This window comes from Rhinopithecus roxellana, chromosome 6 (assembly GCF_007565055.1).
Source record: "Rhinopithecus roxellana isolate Shanxi Qingling chromosome 6, ASM756505v1, whole genome shotgun sequence".
NCBI lineage: Eukaryota > Metazoa > Chordata > Mammalia > Primates > Cercopithecidae > Rhinopithecus > Rhinopithecus roxellana.
Genome location: NC_044554.1, coordinates 107,505,871 through 107,530,201, shown reverse-complemented (window position 1 = coordinate 107,530,201; position 24,331 = coordinate 107,505,871). Strand labels below are relative to the sequence as shown.

The 24,331-nt window shown below is 46.6% G+C and overlaps 1 protein-coding gene across 3 annotated transcripts in view; it reads left to right on the top strand.

Annotated features, from left to right (window-relative positions):
* The first annotated feature begins 1,601 nt into the window (after positions 1-1,601).
* Positions 1,602-24,331, top strand: part of ZNF777 (zinc finger protein 777) — a 29,283-nt gene continuing 6,553 nt past the window's right edge. Inside the window, exons 1-6 of one of the 3 annotated variants that reach the window (XM_030933054.1) lie at positions 1,754-1,872; positions 2,175-4,686; positions 4,833-5,117; positions 5,844-6,704; positions 7,660-7,786; positions 10,829-10,942. In XM_030933054.1, coding sequence (XP_030788914.1) covers positions 5,088-5,117; positions 5,844-6,704; positions 7,660-7,786; positions 10,829-10,942 — 1,132 coding nt within the window. In that variant the 5' untranslated portion in view covers positions 1,754-1,872; positions 2,175-4,686; positions 4,833-5,087. Of the gene's footprint in view, positions 1,873-2,174; positions 5,118-5,843; positions 6,705-7,659; positions 7,787-10,828; positions 10,943-24,331 lie in introns of all 3 variants that reach the window. The other 2 variants (XM_030933053.1, XM_030933052.1) reach the window with 2 other exon arrangements.

Below are 24,331 nucleotides of genomic sequence, written 5' to 3'. Positions count from 1 at the left end.
ATCTGTCCCCTAGGCTGGAGTGCAGTGGCCCGATCTCGGCTCACTGCAACCTCTGCCTCCCGGGTTCAAGGGATTTTCCTGCCGCAGCCAGCCCGAGTAGCTGGGACTACAGGGCCGCGCCACCACGTCCTGCTAATTTTTGTATTTTTAGTAGAGACGGGTTTTCATCACGTTAGCCAGGTTGGTCTCAATCTCTTGACCTCGTGATCTGCCCACCTCGGCCTCCCAAAGTGCTGGGATTACAGCCATGAGCCACCGCACCCGGCTATAACTTTCCATTATCTGAGCTGCCAGCATACTGAGTCCTGTTGCCTTCCAACACCAGCTCCACTCCTGGGGTTCTATTAGGTAAACACATGTCCTCTGCTCCCCCCGCCTTCCCCCCACTTAAGTTAGTGCCAATTGGGCTTCATCGCTAATAACCAAGACGCCTGCCTATAGTTTCTTCTTTTTTTTTCCTTTTCAGTTTATCCCCAGTTCTCGCCACCTCGTAGGTATTCAATCAATACACACGGTTAAGTGGACCTGTCCAGGAAGGGGAATCTTCAACTCTAAGCTCCTGCATTTCTTTTGGGACTTCTCATGGTTACAAAGAGCATTCATTCATACTGTGACGAGGGTAAACAAGTCACCTCCCACTCGGCCTCAGTTTCCTCCTAAATGACCCGTCTGGCCACTTCCATCCCCAGCAGGGTCTGATTCTAGGAATTCTGTCCTTTCATGTCGAAAACAACACTCGGGCATTTCACAAAAGCACCCAACCCCCTGGCTCCCCTTGGAAGCACAGCCCGCGTCCCTGGAACCCGGGCTGCACTGAGCTGGTCACATGAACTCCGGGCTTTCTCTGGTGTGACGGGTTTCTTAGATCCCTTTGTGAGCGCAGGTTTTGAAAGGGAACGACCCCGGGTTCTGGGTGTGAGAGGCGCAGGGGATCGGCGGGAGGAAGGCTGTCGGAGCCAATCAAGCCGCCTCCAGACCCCAGCACGTCGCCTGGGCTGCGCGCTCCGACTTCGCCTCCGCCCGCGCGCCTCCCGGCCTCGCCCGAGGCTGTCCGGGCAGGAGAGGACCCCAGGTGAGAGGCCGGAGGGTCCTGGAGGGTGGGAGGCCCCGGAGGTTCGGCCCGGGCTCCACGACGGGCTGGCCCGGGCTCAGGGCGTGTCCGTCGCCGCCGGGCGGCTCGCTCGACACTGTTCGCTCCTACCGGCTGTAGATGGAGCTGTCTGGGTTCCGGCAGCCTCCGACGAGCCTCGGAGTGTTTCTCTTTAAACGGCCTGAGAGGGACATGCCTCCCAGGATGCAGTTTGTAGCAACATGGCAGCTGCTGTGCAGCTCCCCTGCTGAAGAGGCGCCGGGACGGCAGCGCAGCTCGCAGCCGGGGCCGGGGCCGGAGCCGGGGTCCCAGCCGCGGCCGCAGAGGGGCGGCGCGCGGGCCGGGGGCCGCCGTTGAGGGCCGGGGCCCAGCTCGCCGCCGGGACGCAGCCGGCCGGGCCGCCCGCACAGCCGCGCGCCCCGCTCCGACGCCGCCGCCCGGGCTCCGCGGCCCCGCGCCCGCTCGCCCCGCGCGCCCCGAGCAGGCCGGGGCCCGACGGCCGCGCGCGAGTCCCGGCGGGGAAGACGGTGCTGGGCCGGCGCCGCCTGCGGAGAGCGCCGGGCGGCCGGGCCTGCGTGGGGCCGCGCGCAACAGCGGCAGCGGCGGCGGCGGCGGCGGCAGTAGCGGCGGCGACTCCGGGGGCCCGGGTCGGACAGCGCAGGGCTATGGCCGAGGCGGCCCCGGCTCCTGTGAGGGCGGCCCGCGCGCGCACGGACGCGCGGCCTCGGGGCCCCGGAGACGGCCTGCGTGTCCCCGGCTCGGCGGCCCGGCCTGGGATCTTGGTAAGGGGCAGAAACGCTGCGACGTTGGCGCGGGGGTGGGGGCGCCCTGGAGGGGCCCGCGCGTCTTGACTCGGGTGGTGGGGGAGGACTACGGGCCCCATCGCCGTCCGTGCGAGGCTGCGCTGACGCCCGGCCTGGCACACACGCGGCCCCGAGGTGGGGCGCCCGGAGGCGCGCTCGCTCCCTGCGGGGCCCGCGCTGCGTCCGTCGGGGTAGCGGCCGGCACGTTTTCCGCAGAGCTCGGCCCCGCGGAGCCTTCGCCGGCCCGGGCGCGGCGCTGACGCGGCTCTCCCATTTCGCAGAACGGAGACACTGAGGCACAGACACCTGGCGACCACCCGCCCTTCCGGCCCCAAGGTCACGTAGCAAGGCATCCGTGGCACGGTGCGGCGGCCCCAGAAAGGCCTGCCCAGCGGGCTGCGGGCCTGGACGGGGAGGGGGTGGCTCTGGCGGCGGCTGCCCCTGGGTGAGGGGCCTGGGCCGCCCTGGCAGCAGACGCGGCCCGTCGGAGGCGGCGGGGGAGGCCGGGCAGCGCCCAGCTGGACATCTCCGCGGTGGGAGCAGGTTACCCTCTGAGCTCAAGCCTCGGCCTCCGGCCTCTGCGTCTGGAAGGTCGCGGGCTAAACTTTGGGTGTCCTGACAGATGGTGTCTGGGGAGTGAGCTTCTCGGGGGTTGGGGACTGATGTTCCTCTTCAGGGAGCCACTCTTAAAAAATCATCCTTCAGATCCTCCCGCAGACCTGCTCTTTGAGACGCTCTGGCCATGTTAGTGAGAGGATTACTGCATGGGAGTCAGTGCCTTTGAGCCTCAGTTTCCTATTGTGTACACAGGAAGGAGGCAGGATATATAGCTTTCTAAAAAGCCTCCCAATTCTTAAAAAAAAAAAAAAAAAAAAAACTCTTGCGAAAGTAAAATAAAACGAAGATTTTTACATGCCTTATTCTGGACTCAGTCCTTCCGGGCCCTTGAATGGCATATAATGCTGGGTGAACCATACTGGGTCATTCAAAAAAATGCCACGACTTTCTTAATAAGTCAGATACTGTGGTTATGGATGCTTCTGCTAATGTGGCATGAATCCTGGAGACTCTGTCCACTCCTGATCCGTGGGGGAAGGAGGGACGGTTAAATCCTACGAATATGATTCAAAAAAATTCTCCCTCCAACCCCCTACCAGCAATTTGAGAATTTCAGCTTATTAGTTTTAGATATATTTACAGCTCCCTCCCCTCTCTTTGGCCATTTCTTTCTGCTTGGGGTGAGATAAGCCACAGGTTTACTGGGATGGATGAAATTATAGCAAAGGGCTTTTATTTGGGAGGCGAAGGAGGGAACACACTCCTGTGGCCCCTCTGCAGTCCTCCAAATCCGGAAATGGAGAGAGACAGTCTAATAATAGCAAAGAAATAGTATTTTCCTTTGAGCTCTGATTTGTCTAGCTAGTAAAGATGCCTTGGTCTGCTGGCTCTGTCTACTATATTGGAGGCTTTTTTTTTTTTTTTTTCATTGTTTCAGTTAAACCTCTGCATTACTCAGAGACTCACTTGCTCCCCTGGGATTTTTTTTCCCCCTTCTTTCTAGTGCTAGGCAGATACCCTAATCTCCCTCTGAGGCAAGGGCTGTAATGTGCCTATTGTGTTGTGTTTGGCAGTCACTTTCCCTGAGAGCCAGGCGCCTAGCCTTGAGGGCCCCCAGCGCTTCCTTCACCTCAGTGAAGAGTTGAGAGATGGCTTAGCTGTTGATGAGCCTTAGGGGTTTAGGGGTCTGTGAGTTCCTTGAAGATGTTTGCAAAATTCTATGTATGTGCCCTTGTGTCTTTTTTGAGGACAAGAAGCCAAAACTTTCATTAGGTTTTCAAAGAGGTCCCTGACCCCAACTTAAATGATAATATCTCTAAAGGCAAGGCCTTCCTCCCCACCTCTCTCAACCCTATCAAACCTGCCACAAGTCTTTGTGTATTAATAATATCCAGCCTCGGGATTTTAGAGGTAAAAAGGATTCAGAGCATACACCTGCCTGGCCAGCTGCCTCAGTTGACAATTAAGGCCTGGAGGTAGCCTGCAGGCTGTGGAACCAGAACACTGGGTGACCTGGGACAGGTTGCTTAGCCTCTCCTGTCCCCAGTGTCTTCCTGTACTAAGTATGGGTAGTAACTCTAGTAGTACCTGTTTCATAGATTTTGTGAGGATTAAATGAGATAATCCTTTAAAATGCTTAACACAGCTCACGGCACATAATAAATACTGGATCATTGTTAGCCATTCTCAGCTGATTAGTGCTCATGTCTGGTTCACGGTAGAGGCCATTAGACAATACTACCTCAAAACCCTTTTGTGACTAGGATCTTGAATATTCAATCCGTGGCTTAAAAGTATGATGCTGTCACAGTTAAGTCACCTATAAGTGAACCAATAAAAGAAAAAAAAGCTGTAGAAGATATGGAATAGCTTTAGATAAGTCTCTGATAGGTGACTAAAGGAACGTCATTATTTATCCTAATAATTTTTTTGTAACTCAACAATTTACTCTTCAGGCCCATACTCTACACATACTATATGTCAGACTGAACACTGGGGATATGCTAATTTTCAACGGAAGAAAATTGAAATTTTAATTAAAGACCACTTGGATATAGAGCATAGTGACTGAGCAGATTCACTGAAGGAAGATGATGAGGGAGCGGACAGACATTGTAACAGGAGAAATTGTGGTCGGTTCCGAAAGATATTGATGATCTAGGTAGGTAAATACATAACTAGTTACTCACAGAAGATCGTGGCTTCGCCTCCCAGTGATTCAAGAATTCGCTCAATGTGAGTATGGCAGGGTGGGGAACGAGGAGAACGTGGGTCATTGAGATCCCAGAAAGACTCCAAGTCTTTGTGGTGATGTAGTCCCCCCAAATCTGGATACCAGTCACCAGTCTGGCTGACTTCTGCTCTGCTGCCCGTCCTTCCAGGCCTCACTGCTTCCTCATTCCCCACCTCAGAAACCTGAGGGTGGAACCCAGACCACCTGAGCACACCTACTGCAGTGGATCGCTGCCCACTCCTAGGAGTGGTTGAATTGCCTGCCTTCACCTGCCTTGATGTCTCGCTCTGCTTATAGCAGAAGCCAGGCCAGAATATCCAGAAGCCCATTCAGCCTCTACAGCAGGGGCCGGGCACATAGAAGATGTTTCCAAGTCGAACGTATACCATACTGACTCATTGAGATGAGTCTGCAGTGCAGCTGTTATCAAAGAGTAAGAGTCTGGGAAACTTCAGATAATGTCATCTTCTCACTTTTGGACTGAACAAAGGAAGGAACCCAGGGCATCACAAAGGCCTAATGCTGGTAGAAGTGGTGGTGGCTGGATGCCGAGTCCACCTTCCAGTTAAGAACATTAACAGCTCCAGCCCCTGCTGGAGAACCCCCACCCCTGCTGGGAGATGTGGGATAGTCAGTGCTTGGCTTTGACAAAATTCTGCTCTTTTGTTTCTCAAAGTTTTATGTTCACTGCTGTAACAACTCGGGGGGGTGGTGTGTGTGCCAGATATTATTATCCTCGTTTTATGGATGAGGACACAGGGCACTAAGAACAGAGAGGTCAAACGACTGATCCACAGTGACACAGGTGGCAACAGGTGTAGACAGGGCCAAAAGCCACATGTTCTAACAGGAGCCCAGCACCCTTCCCCTCTCCGACGCTGCTGTTCGTAAGGTACCTGTGCAGTGTATGTTGTAAAAAGGCGATGGCTCTGTCAGAAAGAAAAGGTGGCATAATCATCTTTCATTTGCTGTTCATAATAGTGTTATAATTAATGTCTAAACTGGTGCTGTGGTCTCTAGAAGAGATTCACATTTGAGGGGCACATGTTATTGCTACCAAATGGAAGCACTTTTTTTGTGTATACTTGTCTTTGGGATTTATTTTGCTAGCTGGAGACTGTGGCCTTCAATCCTCTTTTCCTTTCTTCCATGAACACAGGTTCAACAGCTGGACATGGAGAATCAACGCTCATCACCTCTGTCGTTCCCCAGTGTTCCTCAAGAAGAAACCTTACGTCAGGCCCCTGCTGGACTCCCCCGAGAAACTCTGTTCCAATCCTGCGTTCTTCCTCCCAAAGAAATTCCTTCTTTGTCTCCCACCATTCCCCAACAAGGCTCCCTGCCTCAAACTTCCAGTGCTCCCAAGCAAGAAACTTCTGGCCGGATGCCACATGTGCTCCAGAAGGGACCGTCACTCCTGTGTTCTGCCGCTTCTGAGCAAGAGACTCCTCTCCAGGGCCCCCTGGCTTCCCAGGAAGGGACCCAGTATCCACCCCCAGCTGCTGCTGAACAAGAAATCTCCCTTCTCTCCCACTCCCCCCACCACCAAGAAGCCCCCGTTCACTCCCCTGAAGCGCCTGAGAAAGACCCCCTGACCCTTTCCCCAACAGTTCCCGAGACTGACATGGACCCCCTGCTCCAGAGCCCGGTTTCCCAAAAGGACACCCCCTTCCAGATCTCTTCTGCAGTCCAGAAGGAACAGCCGCTCCCCACGGCGGAGATCACCCGCTTGGCTGTGTGGGCTGCCGTCCAAGCAGTGGAGAGGAAGCTGGAGGCCCAGGCCATGAGGCTACTGACCCTGGAAGGCAGGACGGGGACAAATGAAAAGAAGATAGCCGACTGCGAAAAGACAGCCGTGGAGTTTGCGAACCATCTGGAGAGCAAGTGGGTCGTGCTGGGGACCCTGCTGCAGGAGTACGGGCTGCTGCAGAGGCGGCTGGAGAACATGGAGAACCTGCTGAAAAACAGAAATTTCTGGATCCTGCGGCTGCCCCCCGGCAGCAATGGAGAAGTTCCCAAGGTAAGCACATCCCAACTGGGGCTTCCTAAGGAAGTGATCTGAATTGGAGTGTGGTTTAGGAATGTAGTATAATATGAAAGAAAGGGGTGGTTGAGAAAGGAAAAAATATAGTGATCCCAGTTGCTAGGATGTGCCAAAATCAAATTATTTCTCCTGTTGATGAGAGTATAGGCTAGTACAGAAATGCCCCTGGGATCAGGGGCTGTCAGTTTAGAAGGGTGTTCAGCAGAGCTGTCCCTGGTGTGAGAGGCTACGAAGGCAAAGTGAAGGCCGATGAGAGCTGTGGAGAGGCTTTACCATCAGTCACTGAGGGTGCGTTCGCTTTACAATTGCAGCAGAGGACGGAGCTTGGGTTAAACATCACAAGGATCTGTCCTGCTCCATATTTTTATCAGTTCACTTATAAGCCATGTTGGTGCCAGGAAAACTGATTTCAAGAGGTTTCCTTTCAAAAGCTGGAGAAGTTAGGTTTCCATATTATTTTCCAGAAGGTTCTGAAAGAGCTTGAGCGTGGACTGGCTTGCTTTCTCTTCTTCAGTGCTGCTGCCCCCTTTCACAGCCATATGTAGAGAGAAAACAGATTCTGTTCTCTAGCCCGGCATGTCTCAAATTTTCCTGGGCACATGGATCTCCCCAGGATCTTACTGAATGCAGAAGCTATTTAGTAGGTCTAAGGTGGGGTCTGAGAGTTCGGATTTCTAGCAAGTTTCCTGGTAGCACCATTGCTGCTGGTCCACAGACCATGCTTTAGAGCTGCAAGAATTATATCCTGAAGGGCAGGAAAAGGATCCAACAAGACAGGCCCCTCACTCTCTGGGGCCAGGACAGTGGCCAGACTTCTAGAAAAGTTGTAGATGAAGGCCCAGAGCCAGGAGTTTGGGCCTTCGGATTGGCCAGCTGTGGGCCTGTCACTGCCTTCCAGCGGGTCTGAGCCGAGTTTGTTTTGTGGTTTCAGGTCCCTGTCACATTTGATGATGTCGCTGTCCACTTCTCAGAGCAGGAGTGGGGAAACCTGTCCGAGTGGCAGAAGGAGCTCTACAAGAACGTGATGAGGGGCAACTACGAGTCCCTGGTTTCCATGGGTAAGGAGAAGTCTTCACTCGCTGGGGGCTGCCTGGACACGAGCTCAAGGTGCATTCATAACCTTAGGGAGTTCTGAACCCCAGCAGAGCCAATAGTCACAAGCAAGGAGAACAGAGTTTTACAGATCACAACAAATTAAAGCAAATGCCCTCATATACCCATACACATCAGCGCGGCCCAGGCCAGAATGGCTTGTAAATTGAGACCCCACTCTCGGAGAAGCTGCTGGGGCAAGGAGGAAGAGAAAGATCTGGACATCAGTGGTCTCTCTGTCATATTTTTCCCCATGGACCCCTTTTTTAATAAATTAGTTTGTCCAGCAAACTATTATTAAGGAAGGAAAAAAGAATGAAAGAAAAGTATGCTGAGTGCCTACTGTGTACCAGCCACGTTTGAGGTGCTGTACAAGAATCACCTTGGACCCACACAGCCAAGATGTTGGGGAGGTTAAGACTGGTGTTCACACTCCTGTTTGATGATTCAGGTGCCTGAACACTGAGACTATGATAAGGGAGGTTAAATGCTTGTTTCACGGAGATCTGTCTTACCCCAAAGTCTGTAGATTCTTGTGATTTTCATTAAGAATATTTAAGGATGAAAACCTGCGACTCTACATGGCCGGGTGTGGTGGCTCACGCCTGTAATCCCAGCACTTTGGGAGGCCGAGGCAGGCGGATCACAAGGACAGATCGAGACCATCGTAGCTAACACGATGAATCCCCGTCTCTACTAAAAATATATTTAAAAAATTAGCTGGGCGTGGTGGTGGGCGCCTGTAGTCCCAGCTACTCGGGAGGCTGAGGCAGGAGAACGGTGTGAACCTGGGAGGCAGAGCTTGCAGTGAGCCAAGATTGAGCCACTGCACTCCAGCCTGGGCGACAGAGCGAGACTCCGTTTCAAAAAAAAAAAAAAAAACTGGAAAAATGTACTTCACTTTTATATATGTGTATTTGTTTCTCCGATATGGAGAACTTTTTGGATATATACAAAAATGTTATCTTAAACATTTAAATGTGTTGTCACATAGAAACTTTAATTCCAACTAGAACTGACAATTTTATACATACCTTTCCATAGGATACATTCCCTTCCTTTTAAAATTCTTTTAATTGTGTTTTTTAATTGTGAAAATTCAGCAATTTAAATGATTTATATAATTAAGAGCAGCCACCACCCATTCACCCTTACCACTCCCCAGAGGTAACCACCATGAACATCTTGGCCTGTGATCTCTCTCATCTTTTTTTGCATGTGCAGATATAAGCATGATACATGCACTGATGCACATGCAGTTTGGGATTTGCACAGAGGGGCCCATTTGCTTATTTTACCTAATGTAGGGGCATAGAGAGTGTTCCATGTCAGCATACGTAGGCCTCCTTGGAAACACAATGCAGTGTTCCGTGTGAACCATTAGGGCTTTTGACCTTTCTGCTGTTGCTGAACAGTAGGTTGATTCTGTTTTTCTGTTACAAAGTGTTATGATAAACAGCTCTGTGTATTTGTACGCTTCTGTGTGTTTCAGTAGGACAGATACTGAGAAGTGGGATTGCCAGGTAAACAGGATGCACATTTACAGTTTTATGGCTACTGCCTGGTGCCCTCCAGAAGGCTGAGCCAGGTGGTATTTCTGCAAGGGTATGTGAAAGTGCCACTTCATACCCGGCCTGAGCTGATGTTCTTCTATTTTAAATATTAGTCTTTTTCATAGGTAAAAAATGCTACCTCATTTGTTTTATTTTTTATTTAATTATTATTTTTTGAGACAGAGTTTTGCTCTGTTGCCCAGGCTGGAGTGCAGTGGCGCGATCTCGGCTCACTGCAAGCCCCCGCCTCCTGGGTTCACGCCATTCTCCTGCCTCAGCCTCCCGAGTAGCTGGGACCACAGGCGCCCGCCACCGTGCCCGGCTAGTTTTTTTTTTTTGTATTTTTAGTAGACATGGGGTTTCACCATGTTAGTCAGGATGGTCTCGATCTCCTGACCTCGTGATCCGCCTGCCTCGGCCTCCCAAAGTGCTGGGATGACAGGCGTGAGGCGTGCGCCTGGCCGCTTCATTTATTAAATATGTATTCTTTGATGACTAGTGAACTTGTGCATCTTTCTACGTATTTATTGACCATTCATATTTCTTCTATGATTTACCTATTTATAACTTTGCAATTTTACTAGTTATAGAAGTTCTTTATGTGTAACTATGGATATTAACCCTTTGCCATATGACAAACATGTATATATATATGTATGTTTCCTCTAAGTTTCTTCATCTTTTAACTTTATTTCCAAAGAACTGCGAACTCATTTTATGTAAGAAAATCTTTCGATATTTTATTTTATGGCTTTTAGATTTTTATCAGGATTAGTTTTTTGCTTTTTTTCTTTTTTGAGACGGAGTTTCACTCTTGTTGCCCAGGCTGGAGTGCAGTGGTGCAGTCTCAGCTCACTGCAACCTCTTCCTCCCAGGTTCAAGTGATTCTCCTGCCTCAGCCTCCCGAGTAGCTGGGATTACAGGTGTCCACTACCACGCCTGGCTAATTTTTTGTATTTTTAGTAGAGACAGGGTTTCACCATGTTGGCCAGGCTGGTCCCAAACTCCTGACCTCAGGTGATCCACCTGCCTCAGCTTCCCAATGTGCTGGGATTACAGGTGTGAGCCACTGCACCTGGCCAGGATTAGTTTTTTACCTTACAGAATTTCAAATATCTTCTGCCTTTGTAATGAAAACCTGGGCAGGTTTTGACCACCTCTGAGCAACATGATCTACACACACACACACACACACACACACACACACACACACACGGTGAGGAGGCTTGGTGGTTTTCCATTATGGTCTCCAGATCTACACACACACACACACACACACAGAGACACACACAGACACACACACCCCTCTTGGGAAAAGGTGGAGAGGCTTGGTGGTTTTCCATTATGGTCTTCAGTTGAGGAGCTGCTCCTAGAATCACGCGCCCACAGAAGATACAACAACATCCAGTGCAGCCTCATCCCAGAGCATATTTTTTTTCCCTTTCTTCTGCCCAGACTATGCAATTTCCAAACCAGACCTCATGTCACAGATGGAGCGCGGGGAGCGGCCCACCATGCAGGAGCAGGAAGACTCTGAGGAGGGTGAGACCCCGACAGATCCCAGTGCTGGTGAGTGGCTAAGGGTGATCCACAGCTCTGCATTCTAGATCTTTCAGTACTCAGGAAGTCCCAGCATGAGGCGGCACAACCCAAGGTAGGCCCTGCCAGGATATGTTAGGAGGAAGGAGGCCCACAGGTGCCAGGACCTCCTTTGGAGCGCCATGATCACCAGTAGCCTAACTTGTTGATTAATGGAAATGCCGTGAATTTTTTGACATGACCAAGTGTCACCTCACTCTCTGTAGGAAATAAAGCAAGAAACTCAAAGAAAGGCAGTCACTTGTCAAGCAGTCATTAGTGCTTAAAATTCCTGGAACTTGCGAGAAAAGGACTACACCCATGAGTCCTGCAGGTGGTTAGTGGAGGGATAAGGGGCAGGCATGGACTTTACCGGGAACATCCTACATGCACAACTTCAGCAGGACAGCATGTAGGTGGAGTCAGCAGATATGTGCCCGGTGAGACTGACCAGAGGCCATGTGGCTCATGTGCACTCTCTGGTGTGAGGCTGTCTGTATCTGAGTACAGTTTTTCTGCTTACTGGTGGTGGGATTTCCGTTGCTTGATCTTTTTAGAGTCTCATCTATAAAATAGAACTGGCACTAATATCTAACCGTGGGGCCTGGCACAGTGATTGGCACATAGCAGTGGCTCAGTAGACCAGCCGCTGTTGGTGTGCCTGGGGTCACCCCATTCACGACGGCCGGGTCAGCGGCTCACACACTCATGCTGCAGGAGCTCTTATGCTGCGTGGTTGCTCTTTGAAGCCCCTGTTTGGGAACTGCCCTTGGACTTGCATCACTTACCTCGACGGTCGTTAGCAGAAGCTGATCCTTGTCCTTTGTGGGCAGGTGTGGCATGTGAACATAGCTGAGTGTTACTGGCAGTCATGTCTGCTAAAAGAGGATGATCCACCTGGAGAACTCTGTTTGGGGCCAACAGCCAGGTCTTGTTAGGAACTAATGTCATTGATTTGGGGACCTATCAGCTGCCTCCAAGCAGATGTTCTAGGAACATGGAGTAATGTCAGCCCCGTGTGCTGAGTGGGAAGGTGACTTCTGGGAGAGACAGAACCCTGTAAAAATACAAGTGCTGGCATGTCCCAGAGAAATCCAGCGGCGTCACTGTCTATGAATTTGCCTAAAATTTAACTTGAGGGGAGGGGCTAACCCTGAGTTCATTCTGGCAGACAGAAAAGAGGAATTTAAAAGTTGATGAGGATGTTGATGAGGATGAGGTGTTGGTGACAGTGTGGCACATGGCAGGGTGAACTTTTGGTTGAGGAAAATCAGTCAGTACCGTAAAGGTTTGAATGGCCACATCCAAAAACAAAGGTCAAGTAGGAATAGAGAGATTCTAGGCGGAAGAAATGAGAAAGAAGGGTTGGAAGGCAGAGAATGAGAAGTCAGGAGAGATGATTTGTAGTAAAAATCCTAAAATACAGTCTGCTGTCCCAGCAGGGACTTGCGGTTCAGGTGCTGCTCTCATAGAATTTTCTTGGAAGAGCTGGATGCAAGAGCATGGATCCCCTTTCTCTGTCTGCTTTTCACAGCCTCATCACAGATGGGCCTCTCACAGAATGGGGCCAGAATTGAAAAGCAAAATAACTCAAATCCATTCGGCCCTGGGCTGGGTTTGTTCTGGCACATGCACTTCCACAGGAGCTTCTGCTGGAATAAGCAGCCTCACAGAGGCCTCCTTGTGTGGCTGAAATGTGTCATTTGTTCCAGTCACCATCTCCAGCCCCTGGGAGTCTACAGTGGGAGGACAGGGGAGGACATAGGCACTGCTGCTGCTCCACAGTGTGAGCTGCACACTCGCACCTCTGTGCTAAACCAAAGGCCCCGGCCTCGCCGTTGCAGGCTGGTTCTGCAAAACTGCAGGTATCAGAGCCCCTGCACTCCAGTGGTAACCTGTCCATCCAAGCACCTTCTCCCTTTGCAGAATGGCAGCAAATCCAGCCATGGGCCAGACCAAAAGTATGAGACCAAGGGAGAAAAGTCCAGAAAATTGAGACTTCTCATAATTCCAAATATACCAAACATGACAATTTTATGAATTGGCTAAGTAAATTCAGCAAATAAACTACCATTTAATGGTTGGGTTCCCAAGGGCAAAGAGATCCAAAGATGATTCAGATGTCAACCCTCCAAATACTCAGAACAGGGGCTCCCATTCATTCACAGCCCTGGAAGGGTGGCCTTGGAGGCCGGAGAAGCCAGGCACCATCTTCACCTAGCAAATGAGCAAAGAGTAAGGCGAACCAGAAGGCATGGCTGAAATCTGTGTGCTCAGACATTGCCACTCAGAGGGTTCATCATTTCAGTCTCTCGAGAAAGCAATTTGATGCTTTCTAGTCTTAAAAATATATACCTTTTTTTTTTACTATATATGTGTGTGTGTGTGTGTGTGTGTGTGTGTATATATATATATATATATATATATATATATAGTTTTGTTTTTGAGATGGAGCTTCACTTTGTTTCCCAGGCTGGAGTGCAGTGGCGTGATCTCTGCTCACTGCAACCTCCACCTCCTGGTTCAAGCAATTCTCTTGCCTCAGCCTCCTGAGTAGCTGGGATTACAGGTGTGCACCACCACGCCCAACTAATTTTTGTACTTTTTTTTAGTAGAGACGAGGTTTCACCATGTCGGTCAGGCTGGTCTTGAACTCCTAACCTCAAGTGATCCACCTGCCTCAGCCTCCCAAAGTGCTGGGATTACAGGCACGAACCACTGTGCCTGGCTTATTATTAAGTATATTTTCAATATTTTAAATGTTCTTACATTTGACCTAATAATTTACTTCCTGAAAGTCTAGCATGAAAAAGAATCCAAAATATAGATTAAGATGTACAAATACAAATCACAGTATAATAGACTATTACACACTAAAATCACATTTATGAAGAGTTTTGAAACCATAAGTTTCACCCGTATGTTTATTTAGTTCATCAGATCTCTTTGGTAGCATATACTGTGTCAAGAACTACGTTAACCCTGAGGCCCTTGCCCTCAGACTTAACTCCTGTGGAGAGACTGACATTAACAACCAAAACACCCCCCATAGATGAAAGCACGGGCACCAGCTGTGACGGACGCAGAGCATCCAGGACTGCGAGGCACACGACAGGAAAGGTGCCTTGAGTTTGGGAAGTCAGAAAGGCCTCTTTGAGGACGTGAAATTTCTAGTGGAAACCTGAAGGCCAAGTAGGGTTCTGGTTGCTCCGTGGAGAACTAACTGAAGGGAGTATGGTCTGGAAGCTAGGAGACCACTTGGAGGTTCTTTCTGTCTTCCAGGTAGGAAACCTTGGCATCACCCTGAGAGAGAAGTGGCTGTTGTCAAGATATACTTTGGCAGTGGACTAGGAAGGACTTAGGGATTGGTGGGTGTTGAATAGGAGGGATGGGGAGGTGCTAAGGATGGCTCCTAGGCCTCTGGCTTAAGTAAGAATAGAGGGAGGGTAATATAAAGTTCAGATTTGGAGAAACACTGAGAATTCCGTTTTGAACACATTAGGTTTGAGATCCCTGTGAGACATCAAAGAGCAGGTGTTGAGAAGGCAGATGAATAAAGGAGTCTGGAGTTCAGAGCAGAAGTCTGAGCTGGAGACATCTGGCCTTGGCATATTTGGACATTTGGTGTCGGCAGCATAGATACATTGGGTTGCTCAGTCTGTAGAGGGGGAAGAGAGGAGAACACAAGCCATGCCCTGCAGAACCCTGGGTTTTGGGGCAGATTCGGGAATTTGGAATATGTTGTTCATGATGGGACCCAGGTGTTAGTATTTTTTAGCTTCCAAGGTGATTTTCATATGCAGCCAGGGTTGAAAACCACTGTTGTAGGATGTGGAAAAAGGAGGAGCCAGAGGAATCAAAGGAAACAGAAAGAGTGGCCAGAAAGGTAGCAGGAAAATTAGGATAGTGCCCTGTTGGGTATTTCTAGAGAAGAATGTTTCCAGAAGGAGAGAGTATGCCCAACAGTGTTGTATTCTGCTGTGTGGTTTAGGACTAGGAAGACTAAAAAGTGTCCATTGGATTGCAAGCTAAAAATCATCAGTGACCTTAGGAAGACAAACGTTGGTAGCTTAGTGGAGGTGGCAGCCTGAGAGTCAGTGGGTGAGGAGCACGTGGGAGGCAGGGAAGTAGAGATGGCATGTGCTGACAGTCATTTCAACAAGTGTAGCTGTAGGGGAGTGGAAATATGGGACAGTTGGGGGGATTCTTGTTTGCCTAAGATGGGGATTGCTAAAGCCTGTTTGAAATGTTGATGGGAATGATCCAGTTGATAGGAGGATTAAGGATGTAGAAGTGGGAAAGGTAAATATAGTGAGGTCAGTGATGTAAGCAAAAGTAGGTTTAAAAAAACTGGATGGAAACATACCAAAGCCGTATTTCTCTATGTTTTGTAAAATGTTCTGATGCAAGCATATATTACTTCTTATTCAGTAAAAATATATTTTTTAAAACAGTACACAATGAAAGATTGAGTTGAACAGGGCAGATTGAACATGTATTTATTCCTACCTCCCCAGATCCTTCTTTTTTTTTTTTTTTTTTGAGACGGAGTTTTGCTCTTGTTGCCCAGGCCGGAGTGCAATGGCGCGATCTGCAACCTCCGCCTCCAGGGTTCAAGTGATTCTCCCGCCTCAGCCTCCCCAGTAGCTGGGATTTAAGGCATGCACCACCACGCCTGGCTAATTTTGTATTTTAGTAGAGATGGGGTTTATCCATGTTGCTCAGGCTGGTCTTGAACTCCCGACCTCAGGTAATCTGCCTACCTCGGCCTCCCAAAGTGCTGGGATTAGAGGCCACTGTGCCCGGCCTTCCAAATCCTTCTAAAACAAGACTGAAGGAACTTTTAAAAAGAAAGGAGATACAGCAATGAAGTTTTTCAGCCCTGAAGCAGGTGGATAGATGTGGTAAGCTGAATCTGAAATTGGTACTAGGGAAAACTGAGAAGAAACCCAATTTGCACCCCCATACCTGCTTGGGGCTCAAGAGTTAATAGTACCAGAGACTCTAGGGATTCCTGGAAATAGGAATGAAGTGAGGCTAAACACAGACAGCTGACTGAACATCTTCTAAATAGACCACTTAACACTCCCCTCAGCTCCCATTGCCTCCCTCAGTCCCTACTACAGGCATCTGCACCTCTCTAGCCCTGTTATGTGACAGGCTTATTCTCTGGAGAGGGTGCAAAGGAGGCTCTCTGGACATGGGCACCAGGCACAGTTGAGGGTGGGGCACCACATCGAAAATGGGAAGAAGGAGACTTGACGTGCAGATATTGAGATCTCCAGCCTTCTTCCCTAACTCAACTCCCAAAATGTTGCCAACACCCAGAATTAAACCCATCGGGCAGAATATTGGAAGAGCCTTATCTGGAGACTTTTGGAACCAGGCCAAGAGGTTTCTGAGTAAAATGACTTGACCAAAGCTCCCTATGGGCCAAACAGAGACCCACACATAGTTAGCAAGCCCCACCCAAATGCATTCAGCTCTTTGTTCTCTTGAGTGTCCTCTTTTAAGTCTCCGTGGACAACCAAGAACCAGAAGACATTTGGGAAAAGTCTGTGGTGTACAGAGACGAATAAGTAAAGACATCAGAAAAAATATATTTAGAGGAACAGAGACCATGCAGAGAGGAAAAAAATGTATATATGAATACTTACATATAAAATCCTTAGATAAAATAAGTGAATGCATTCATGATACAAAAGTGTAATGCTTGTTTTTTAAAAAAAGAAGAGAAAGGAACTCTTGGAAATTAAAAATGTAATAGTACAAGTTAGAGACTCAGGAGCAGTGTTGGAGGATAAGCACACATCCCAGAAAATAAAGCTAAAAGATAAGAAAATAGGGAAATAATAAAAATAAAGGATGGAAGGAAATAGGGAAAGAATAGAAAACTGAAGGATGGAAATCCAACATCCAGATAATAGGAATATACAGAAAAAAGAGTAGCAAAAAAAGGTGGGAATTATCAACAAAATGATTCAAGAAAAATTCCCACCAATGAAAGCCATAATTTTCTAGATTGAAAGAGCCAGCTGCCCAGAGCACTGGAAGAAAATAGACCTACACTTTCAGCATGGACTTTCAGAGCAACTGAGAACAAAGGAAATCCTACGAGCTTCCAGAGAAGAGAAACAGAGTCATGCGAAGAAACAGGAATTAGAATGGCCTCAGACATTTGTAACCACATTGGGATCTAGAAGACAGTAGAGCAATGCCTTTCAAATTCCAAAGGAAAGTATTTTCCAACTTATAATTCAATATCTAGCCAAACTGTTTTGATTAAATATGAGTGAAACTGAGACATTTTGAGATGTTCAAGTCTCCACAAATCCTTTATCAAACTGGGGGAGGTGCTTTGCCAAAATGAGGAAATAAACCAAGAAGGAGGCATTACAAATGCCAACTTGAGAGAGAGGTGGAGGCACTCCAGGGGCATGGCACAGGGGCATTCCGAGAGGCCAGCTGTGTACCTAGAGGCAGCTGGTTGAGTGGGGCACCTCCACAGGTCCCAGAAATTTGTCTTCAAGTAGATGAAATGGATAAATACCCAATATATTTGAATGTTTGGAGAGGAGAGTTACACAGCAAGGTAAGGTTGGGGGAGTTTGGGGCTGAGTTCATGATAATTAGTCGTAAGCTGGGCAAAAGAAAAAAGTGTCAGATCTAGGGAAGGCAAGAAGGTTTACAGGCATTGGAAGCACTCACTGTATACTACAGAGTTTAGTTATAAATAACATTGATATAATCTAGCGAGGTAAACATCCAGTATTGATCCAACTAAAATTACAACAAAACTGTATTGGCAGGATCAGTTCGGAGACCTTCATCCCTTGGAAGTCAATGGATGATGCTTAAAATTGAAAACTCAAGGAGTAGTAATATAAGTGTATTACTTAGAGTTATGGAGGTAAATGACCAAAGAATCAGCTGGAATCATTGAAGTGATTGCCCCGGAGAGCAGGAAATGGGGGAAGATGAGTGGAAAAGAACTTTTTAAAAAATAAGTTTTGGGCCGGGTGTGGTGGCTCACACCCCTAATCCCAGCAGTTTGGGAGGCCGAGGCAGGTGGATCACTTGAGGTCAGGAGTTCGAGACTAGCCTAGCCAACATGGTAAAATCCCATCTCTACTAAAAGGGAAAAAAAAAAAAAAAAATTGCTGGGCATGGTGGCCCGTGCCTGTAATCCCAGCTACTCAGGAGGCTAAGGCAGGAGAATCACTTGAACCCAAGAGGTGGAAGTTGCAGCCCCATCTCAAAAAAAAAAAAAAAGTTTCGAAGAACTGTTCAACTATGTTCAACTAGCCTGTGTGCATGTATAACTTAAAAAATTTTTTTTTAATTAAAAAAACCTAACAAAGTATAGCCATGAGAAGATTGGAAAGTCAGTGTCAACCAATATTTATTTGCTTTGAGCTGGTAGAGAGAGTTAATGTGGCAATACTGGTTTTTAATTTCACAAAAGAAAAGTACAGAGAGAGTGAAAGTCCCCCATAATATTCTCTCAAGAGTCAGCAGTTTATTCATTCCAATTTTATGTGCATGTGATTACATACACATAGCCTTAATTATGTAGGTAATACATAATACACATTATCATTGTAGAAAAGTCAGACAATATAGAAGTACTGGCAAGTTTCTTTTTTCAATAGTATATCATTGACATTTTTACGTCAGAATATATAAATTTGTCATACTCTTTTTCATAGCCGACAGTAGTATTCTGTGTATTGATTTCATAATTTGTTTAAATACTGTCCCATTAATGTGCATTTAGGTTGTTCAAAAGTTTCAGTGCTTCAGTAAAGATTATTATAAATAGATCTTCATGCACTTGTCAGGAACTTATTTAGAAATGGATTTTCTGGGTCAAAGGATACACCCACTTAAAAATTTAATAGATCCTGGCAAATCCCTTCAAATCACTCGTGCCAGTTTACATGCCTTCATCCGTCTAAGCATGAGAATGTTTGTTTCTATACACTCTTACCAGTAACAGGTATTATTTATCTTTTTCTCATTTGCCAAAGTAGTAAGTAGAACTAAAGCACAGTATGTGGATGAAACATACTTTCTATAAGGGTGATGTTGAGCATATTTTCATACCTTTATTGATTACTAGTATCTCTTACTACTCTGTGAATAATCTTTTTTGTTACTCTTTTGTATTATTCATCTTTTTATTGATTTGTAAAAAGCTTTTAAAATATTAAGGATATTAGCCCTTGCCTAACAGTATGTATGTGAATACTTTTCCCAGTTTGTGGTTTACTTTTTTTTTTTTGAGACAGAGTCTCACTCTGTTGCCCAGGCTGGAATGCAGTGGCACTATCTCAGCTCACTGCAACCTCCACCTTCCGGGTTCAGGCTATTCTCCTGCCCCAGCCTCCCAAGTATCTGGGGTTACAGGTGCCCACCACCATGCACGGCTAATTTTTTTGTATTTTTAGTAGAGACGGAGTTTCACCATTTTGGCCAGGCTGGTTTCAAACTCCTGACCTCCAGTGATCTGCCTACCTTGGCCTCCCAAAGTGCTAGGATTACAGGCGTGAGCCACCACGCCTGGCCTGTGGTTTACTTTTATATTTTATGTGTGTATGTGTGTGTGTGTAATAGCAGTTTTTAACTTTTATGTATTCAAATTTATCAGTCTTTTTTTTTTTTTGAAACAGAGTCTTACTCTGGAGTGCGGTGGCGCAATCTCGGCTCACTGCAACCTCTGCCTCCCGGGTTCAAGCGATTCTCCTGCCTCAGCCTCCCGAGTAGCTGGGATCACCGGCCCCTGCCACCTCGCCCAGCTCATTTTTGTATTTTTTAGTAGAGACGAGGTTTCACCATGTTGGCCAGGCTGGTCTCGAACTCCTGACGTCAGGTGATCCACCCGCCTCAGCCTCCCAATCTGGGTTTCATAGCAAATGTAGAAATGTTTACTCAAGCTATTTTATTTAGTAAACACTGTGATCACAGATCTTAGGTCTGTGAGCATCTCAAAAAAAGCTATAAAAATTTTTGAAACACAAATTTTTTTTTGCCCTAGAAAACAAAAAGAAAATTGCTAAGTAATTAAATGCTTATTTTAACTAAATGTCTAAAAATATGGTATTATATCAGTTTCAATAACTAATAAATTCAGTCTTCGCAAATGTTTAATACATTTGAAAACAATTTATGGGATTTTCCCCACCTCACAGGAGTTCTTATGAACATGAATTATTAAAAACCAATCACAGATTAAATAAGTTTCTTATAGCCAAATGATGGCAACAGCAAGCTACAAGAATCCTTTCAAAACAATTTATAGCAAAATTATAGTTGATAGGAGTTGGGCATGTTAAATATGCTTGGCACGAATTACCAAACGTCCTCCAGAAGGAATATCTGAAGTCCCATAGGGTTACAAGTAGCCTGTTCCTCAGCTTAAAGTTGTAAAACTTAGATGTGAATTTCTTATTTATACATCAATATTTTTGTTCATCAGGAGTTCAGTGTGAAATAGCTTTTTTCCCTTTCTAGTCAGGAAGCCAGTTGTCTCCATTCCTTTTAAACTTTTCCCCACTGGATTGAAATGTTACCTTTTTCATAAACTATATTCCCACAATGTATGTGTCTTTGATTAATTTTTTAAATGGGAGAACAAATTCCTGCTTATAAATAAATGCAGCTTGGTTGTCAATACTCTTATGAAAAGTTGTTTGGGGTGGGGAGATGTTGTTGGTGGGAAACACTGGCATTCCCTGCTATCTAGCAAGTGGAGGGGAGGGTCAAAGTGTGTACATACTGCCTGTTTTGAGGGAGAAAGAGTATGTGCCACAAAGAGGAGCAGGCGAATGCCTGGAACTCAGGGAGGAGCACAGCTGTGTCCAGCTGAGAGCATTGAAGAGGCTTGATGGAATGGTGGACACTCAAGTTGGGTCTTGAAGTAGGGCCAGGTGTTGAAGGCACTAGTCTTCAAGCTGGGGTACCCATGCTCTTGAGGGGATAAGGGTACTCCCCAGGAGAGACATAATACAGATGTCTTTGAGGGCACAATTTCCAGTCCTTAGTCCATCTCTTCTTGTCCAGCTGATCAGCCAAAAGCACACAATGCATGTGGTCCCTGAAATGTGGCTTCTCATCTACTCTCCCATTATTTAAAAAAAAAAACAGGCTGCCAGGCATGGTGGCTCATACCTGTAATCCTAGCACTGTGGGAGGCCCAGGTGGGAGGATCACTTGAGTCCAGGTGTTTGAGACCAACCTGGGCAACTTAGGGAGACCTCATCTCTACAGAAACTTTAAAAATTAGCTGGGTATGGTAGCACATGCCTGTAGTCCCAGCTACTCTAGAGGCTGAGGTGGCAGGTGGTTTAAGCCAGGAGGTTGAGGCTGCGGTGAGCCATGATCTCACCACTGCACTCCAGCCTAGGCAACAGAGCAAGGCCTCATGTCTTAAAAAACAAAACAAAACAAAACAAAACAGGCACTTCCTGCCCATCTCCATCTTACTATAAAGCATTTCTCAGAGGCATAAAGCCCCCAGGTCACCAAACAGAGAGAATATTCAGAATTTTGGGATACATGTCCTGCAGTGCATCACTCTGGGTCCTGGATGGCAAATTCTCTTGCAGCTTAGGTTGTTTGCAATATTTTACCTTTAACAAAATTGAAAGAGGAACTAATCGTGTTGTGAACTGATAGGTCATTAGAAACAGTTGTTTTGTTTTATTTTGTTTTGTTTTGTTTTGTTTTGTTTTGTTTGAAACGGAGTCTCGCTCTGTTGCCCAGGCTGGAGTGCAATGGCGCCATCTTGGCTCACTGCAAGCTCCGCCTCCTGGATTCATGCCATTCGCCTGCCTCAGCCTCCTGAGTAGCTGGGACTACAGGTGCCCGCCACCACGCCCGGCCAGTTTTTTTGTATTTTTAGGAGAGATGGGGTTTCACAATGTTCACCAGGATGGTCTCGATCTCCTGACCTCATGATCTGCCCGCCTTGGCCTCCCAAAGTGCTGGGATTACAGGCGTGAGCCACCGCGCCCGGCCCTAGAAACAGTTTTTTTGATGATAATGTTGACCATGTGATCTTTGTGGCATATAATTCAGAAGTTCAGAATTGAGTGACAGTTCCATAACAAAGCTGCTTCCAGCCCATCTACATATTTGTGTAAATGAGGTTTCCCAATGTAAATGAGGTTTCATTTATAAAAATGAAACAGACAAATTGATTCTGAACTGTACATTCTACAATAAGAATATTGATTTCCAGATAAGTAAACTAATTGGAAAAAAATTCTATTCATCCTTATAAGATACATTTCCCAAAGTTTCTTTATTTTCTATCTTGGATAATTATTTATCATTCTATAGTGATAATCACTAAGGATAACTTAAGCCAGGAAAAAAATGAACACTTAGAGACCTGTGGTTATTAGAAATGAAAGCAAAATTAAACCTTCAATTTACATACACATTTTTGTGGTAGAGTGGTAGATGAAGTGATCAGTAAAAGGCTTCTAAGCATACAAATACGTTCTATTAGGATAAAATTCTGTGGGCAAAGTGGGAATAGAAATAGAAGCTCAAGGTGAAAAGGAATGATATAAAAATTCCAGCTATCAAAGAAGAATTTGTTCATGTGTTTTTAAGTGAATAATGGTGGGTTTAAAATTGCTGGGGTTCTTAGATTCCATTGGTGACATTAAAGGGTGATGGAAGAGTTTATTTCAAAGTATCAATATTTACAATACTCCAGAAATTACGTCTTTTGCAGTTACTGATGCATTTTATATATTTATTCAAAAAGATGCAAAGGAGTACATAGTTTTAAAAATTATTTTAAGGTGTAAGCAAGCAAAATATTTTAAGTAGTTTGTGAAGTCAGGGAAGAAGTTTTCCTGATGCTAGAGTCATGGTCATGTTTGTGGACGGATCATAATGATTTAGCGCAGAGACAAGGATTGAAGACAGAGGAGAAAAGGCACACAACTAATGGAGCAAAACTCCAGGGAGAAAGAAATGGGCAGGGCTAAGGAAACAAGCAGAGGATTTCAGTGATAGGAGGAGGGAAGAGAGCCATTACTTTCCCTGAGATTGGAGAGAAAAGGGAGGTAAAGATGGTGACTCTGAGCCAGTGCAGGAAGTAGGGGATGGAGGTATGGATGAGTTTTTCTTTTCCTTTTCATAGAGAATAGGACACAGACATCTTTGGAGACAGTGGGAGAGTCCCACAGTTCTGAGGGAATCGGGGTAAATGAGAACATTAGAGCTGCTTTATATTCCATCCACTTCCAAACCAGTTGAGTTGGTGAATCAGAGAGGCATTAAAGGAGTGCCACTCAGCCGAAGGAATCCAGCTTAGGTCATCTAGCACCCATTTTCAGCCTGATGAGTTTGTCTGATTTCTTAGTAAGGGAATGAATGGATTTGGCAGAGGAGCAGGAGGAGCCTCAGGAGGGCAGGACTGAGGCTGCTTGGTTCATTTATCTCCTGGTTTCTTTTCTCTTTTTCTCACAGCACTTGTCACCTTCTAACATCCAATGTAATTTATTTATTGTGTCTACCACCTTATGTAAGGTCCATGTTTTTTTCACTGATATATCAAAAGCCGTTAGACCACATGACATGTAGTTGGTGCTCAGTAGATATCTGCTAGTAAACATTCAATGAATAAATGAATATGTTTGTACATGACATATTCTATTGTTACTCCAGTAAACTTAACCATAGCAAAAGTCTGGGAAAAAAAGCCAATGTTCTTCTATTAGGGAAAGAATGAATAAGCTACGGTATTATCCTGACCATGGAATATATACAACATTTTTAACAATGTATTAGCACTGTAGAAATTGGTTTGAAGCCAGGTGTGGTGGCTCATGCCTATAATTCCAGCACTTTGGGAGGCTGAGGTGGGCAGATCACTTGAGGCCACGAGTTTGAGACCAGCCTGGCTAACATAGTAAAACCCTATCACTACTAAAAATACAAAAAATTAGCTGGGTGTGGTGGTGCATGCCTGCAATCCCAGCTACCTGGGAGGCTGAGGCACAAGAATCACTTGAACCTGGGAAGTAGAGGTTACAGTGAGCTGAGATCATGCCACTGCACTTTAGCCTGGGCAACAGAGGGAGACTATCTCAAAAAAAAAAAAAAAAAAAAAAAAAAAGTCAGGTGAGGAGACTTATGCCTGTAATCCCAGCACTTTGGGAGGCCGAGGCAGGCGGATCATGAGGTCAGGAGTTCTAGACCAGCCTGACCAACATGGTGAAACCCCATCTCTACTAAAAATGCAAAAAATTAGCCGGGTGTGGTGGCAGGTGCCTGTGATCTCAGCTACTCGGGAGGCTGAGGCAGGAGAATCACTTGAAGCAGGGAGGCGCAGCTTGCAGTGAGTCGAGACTGTGCCAT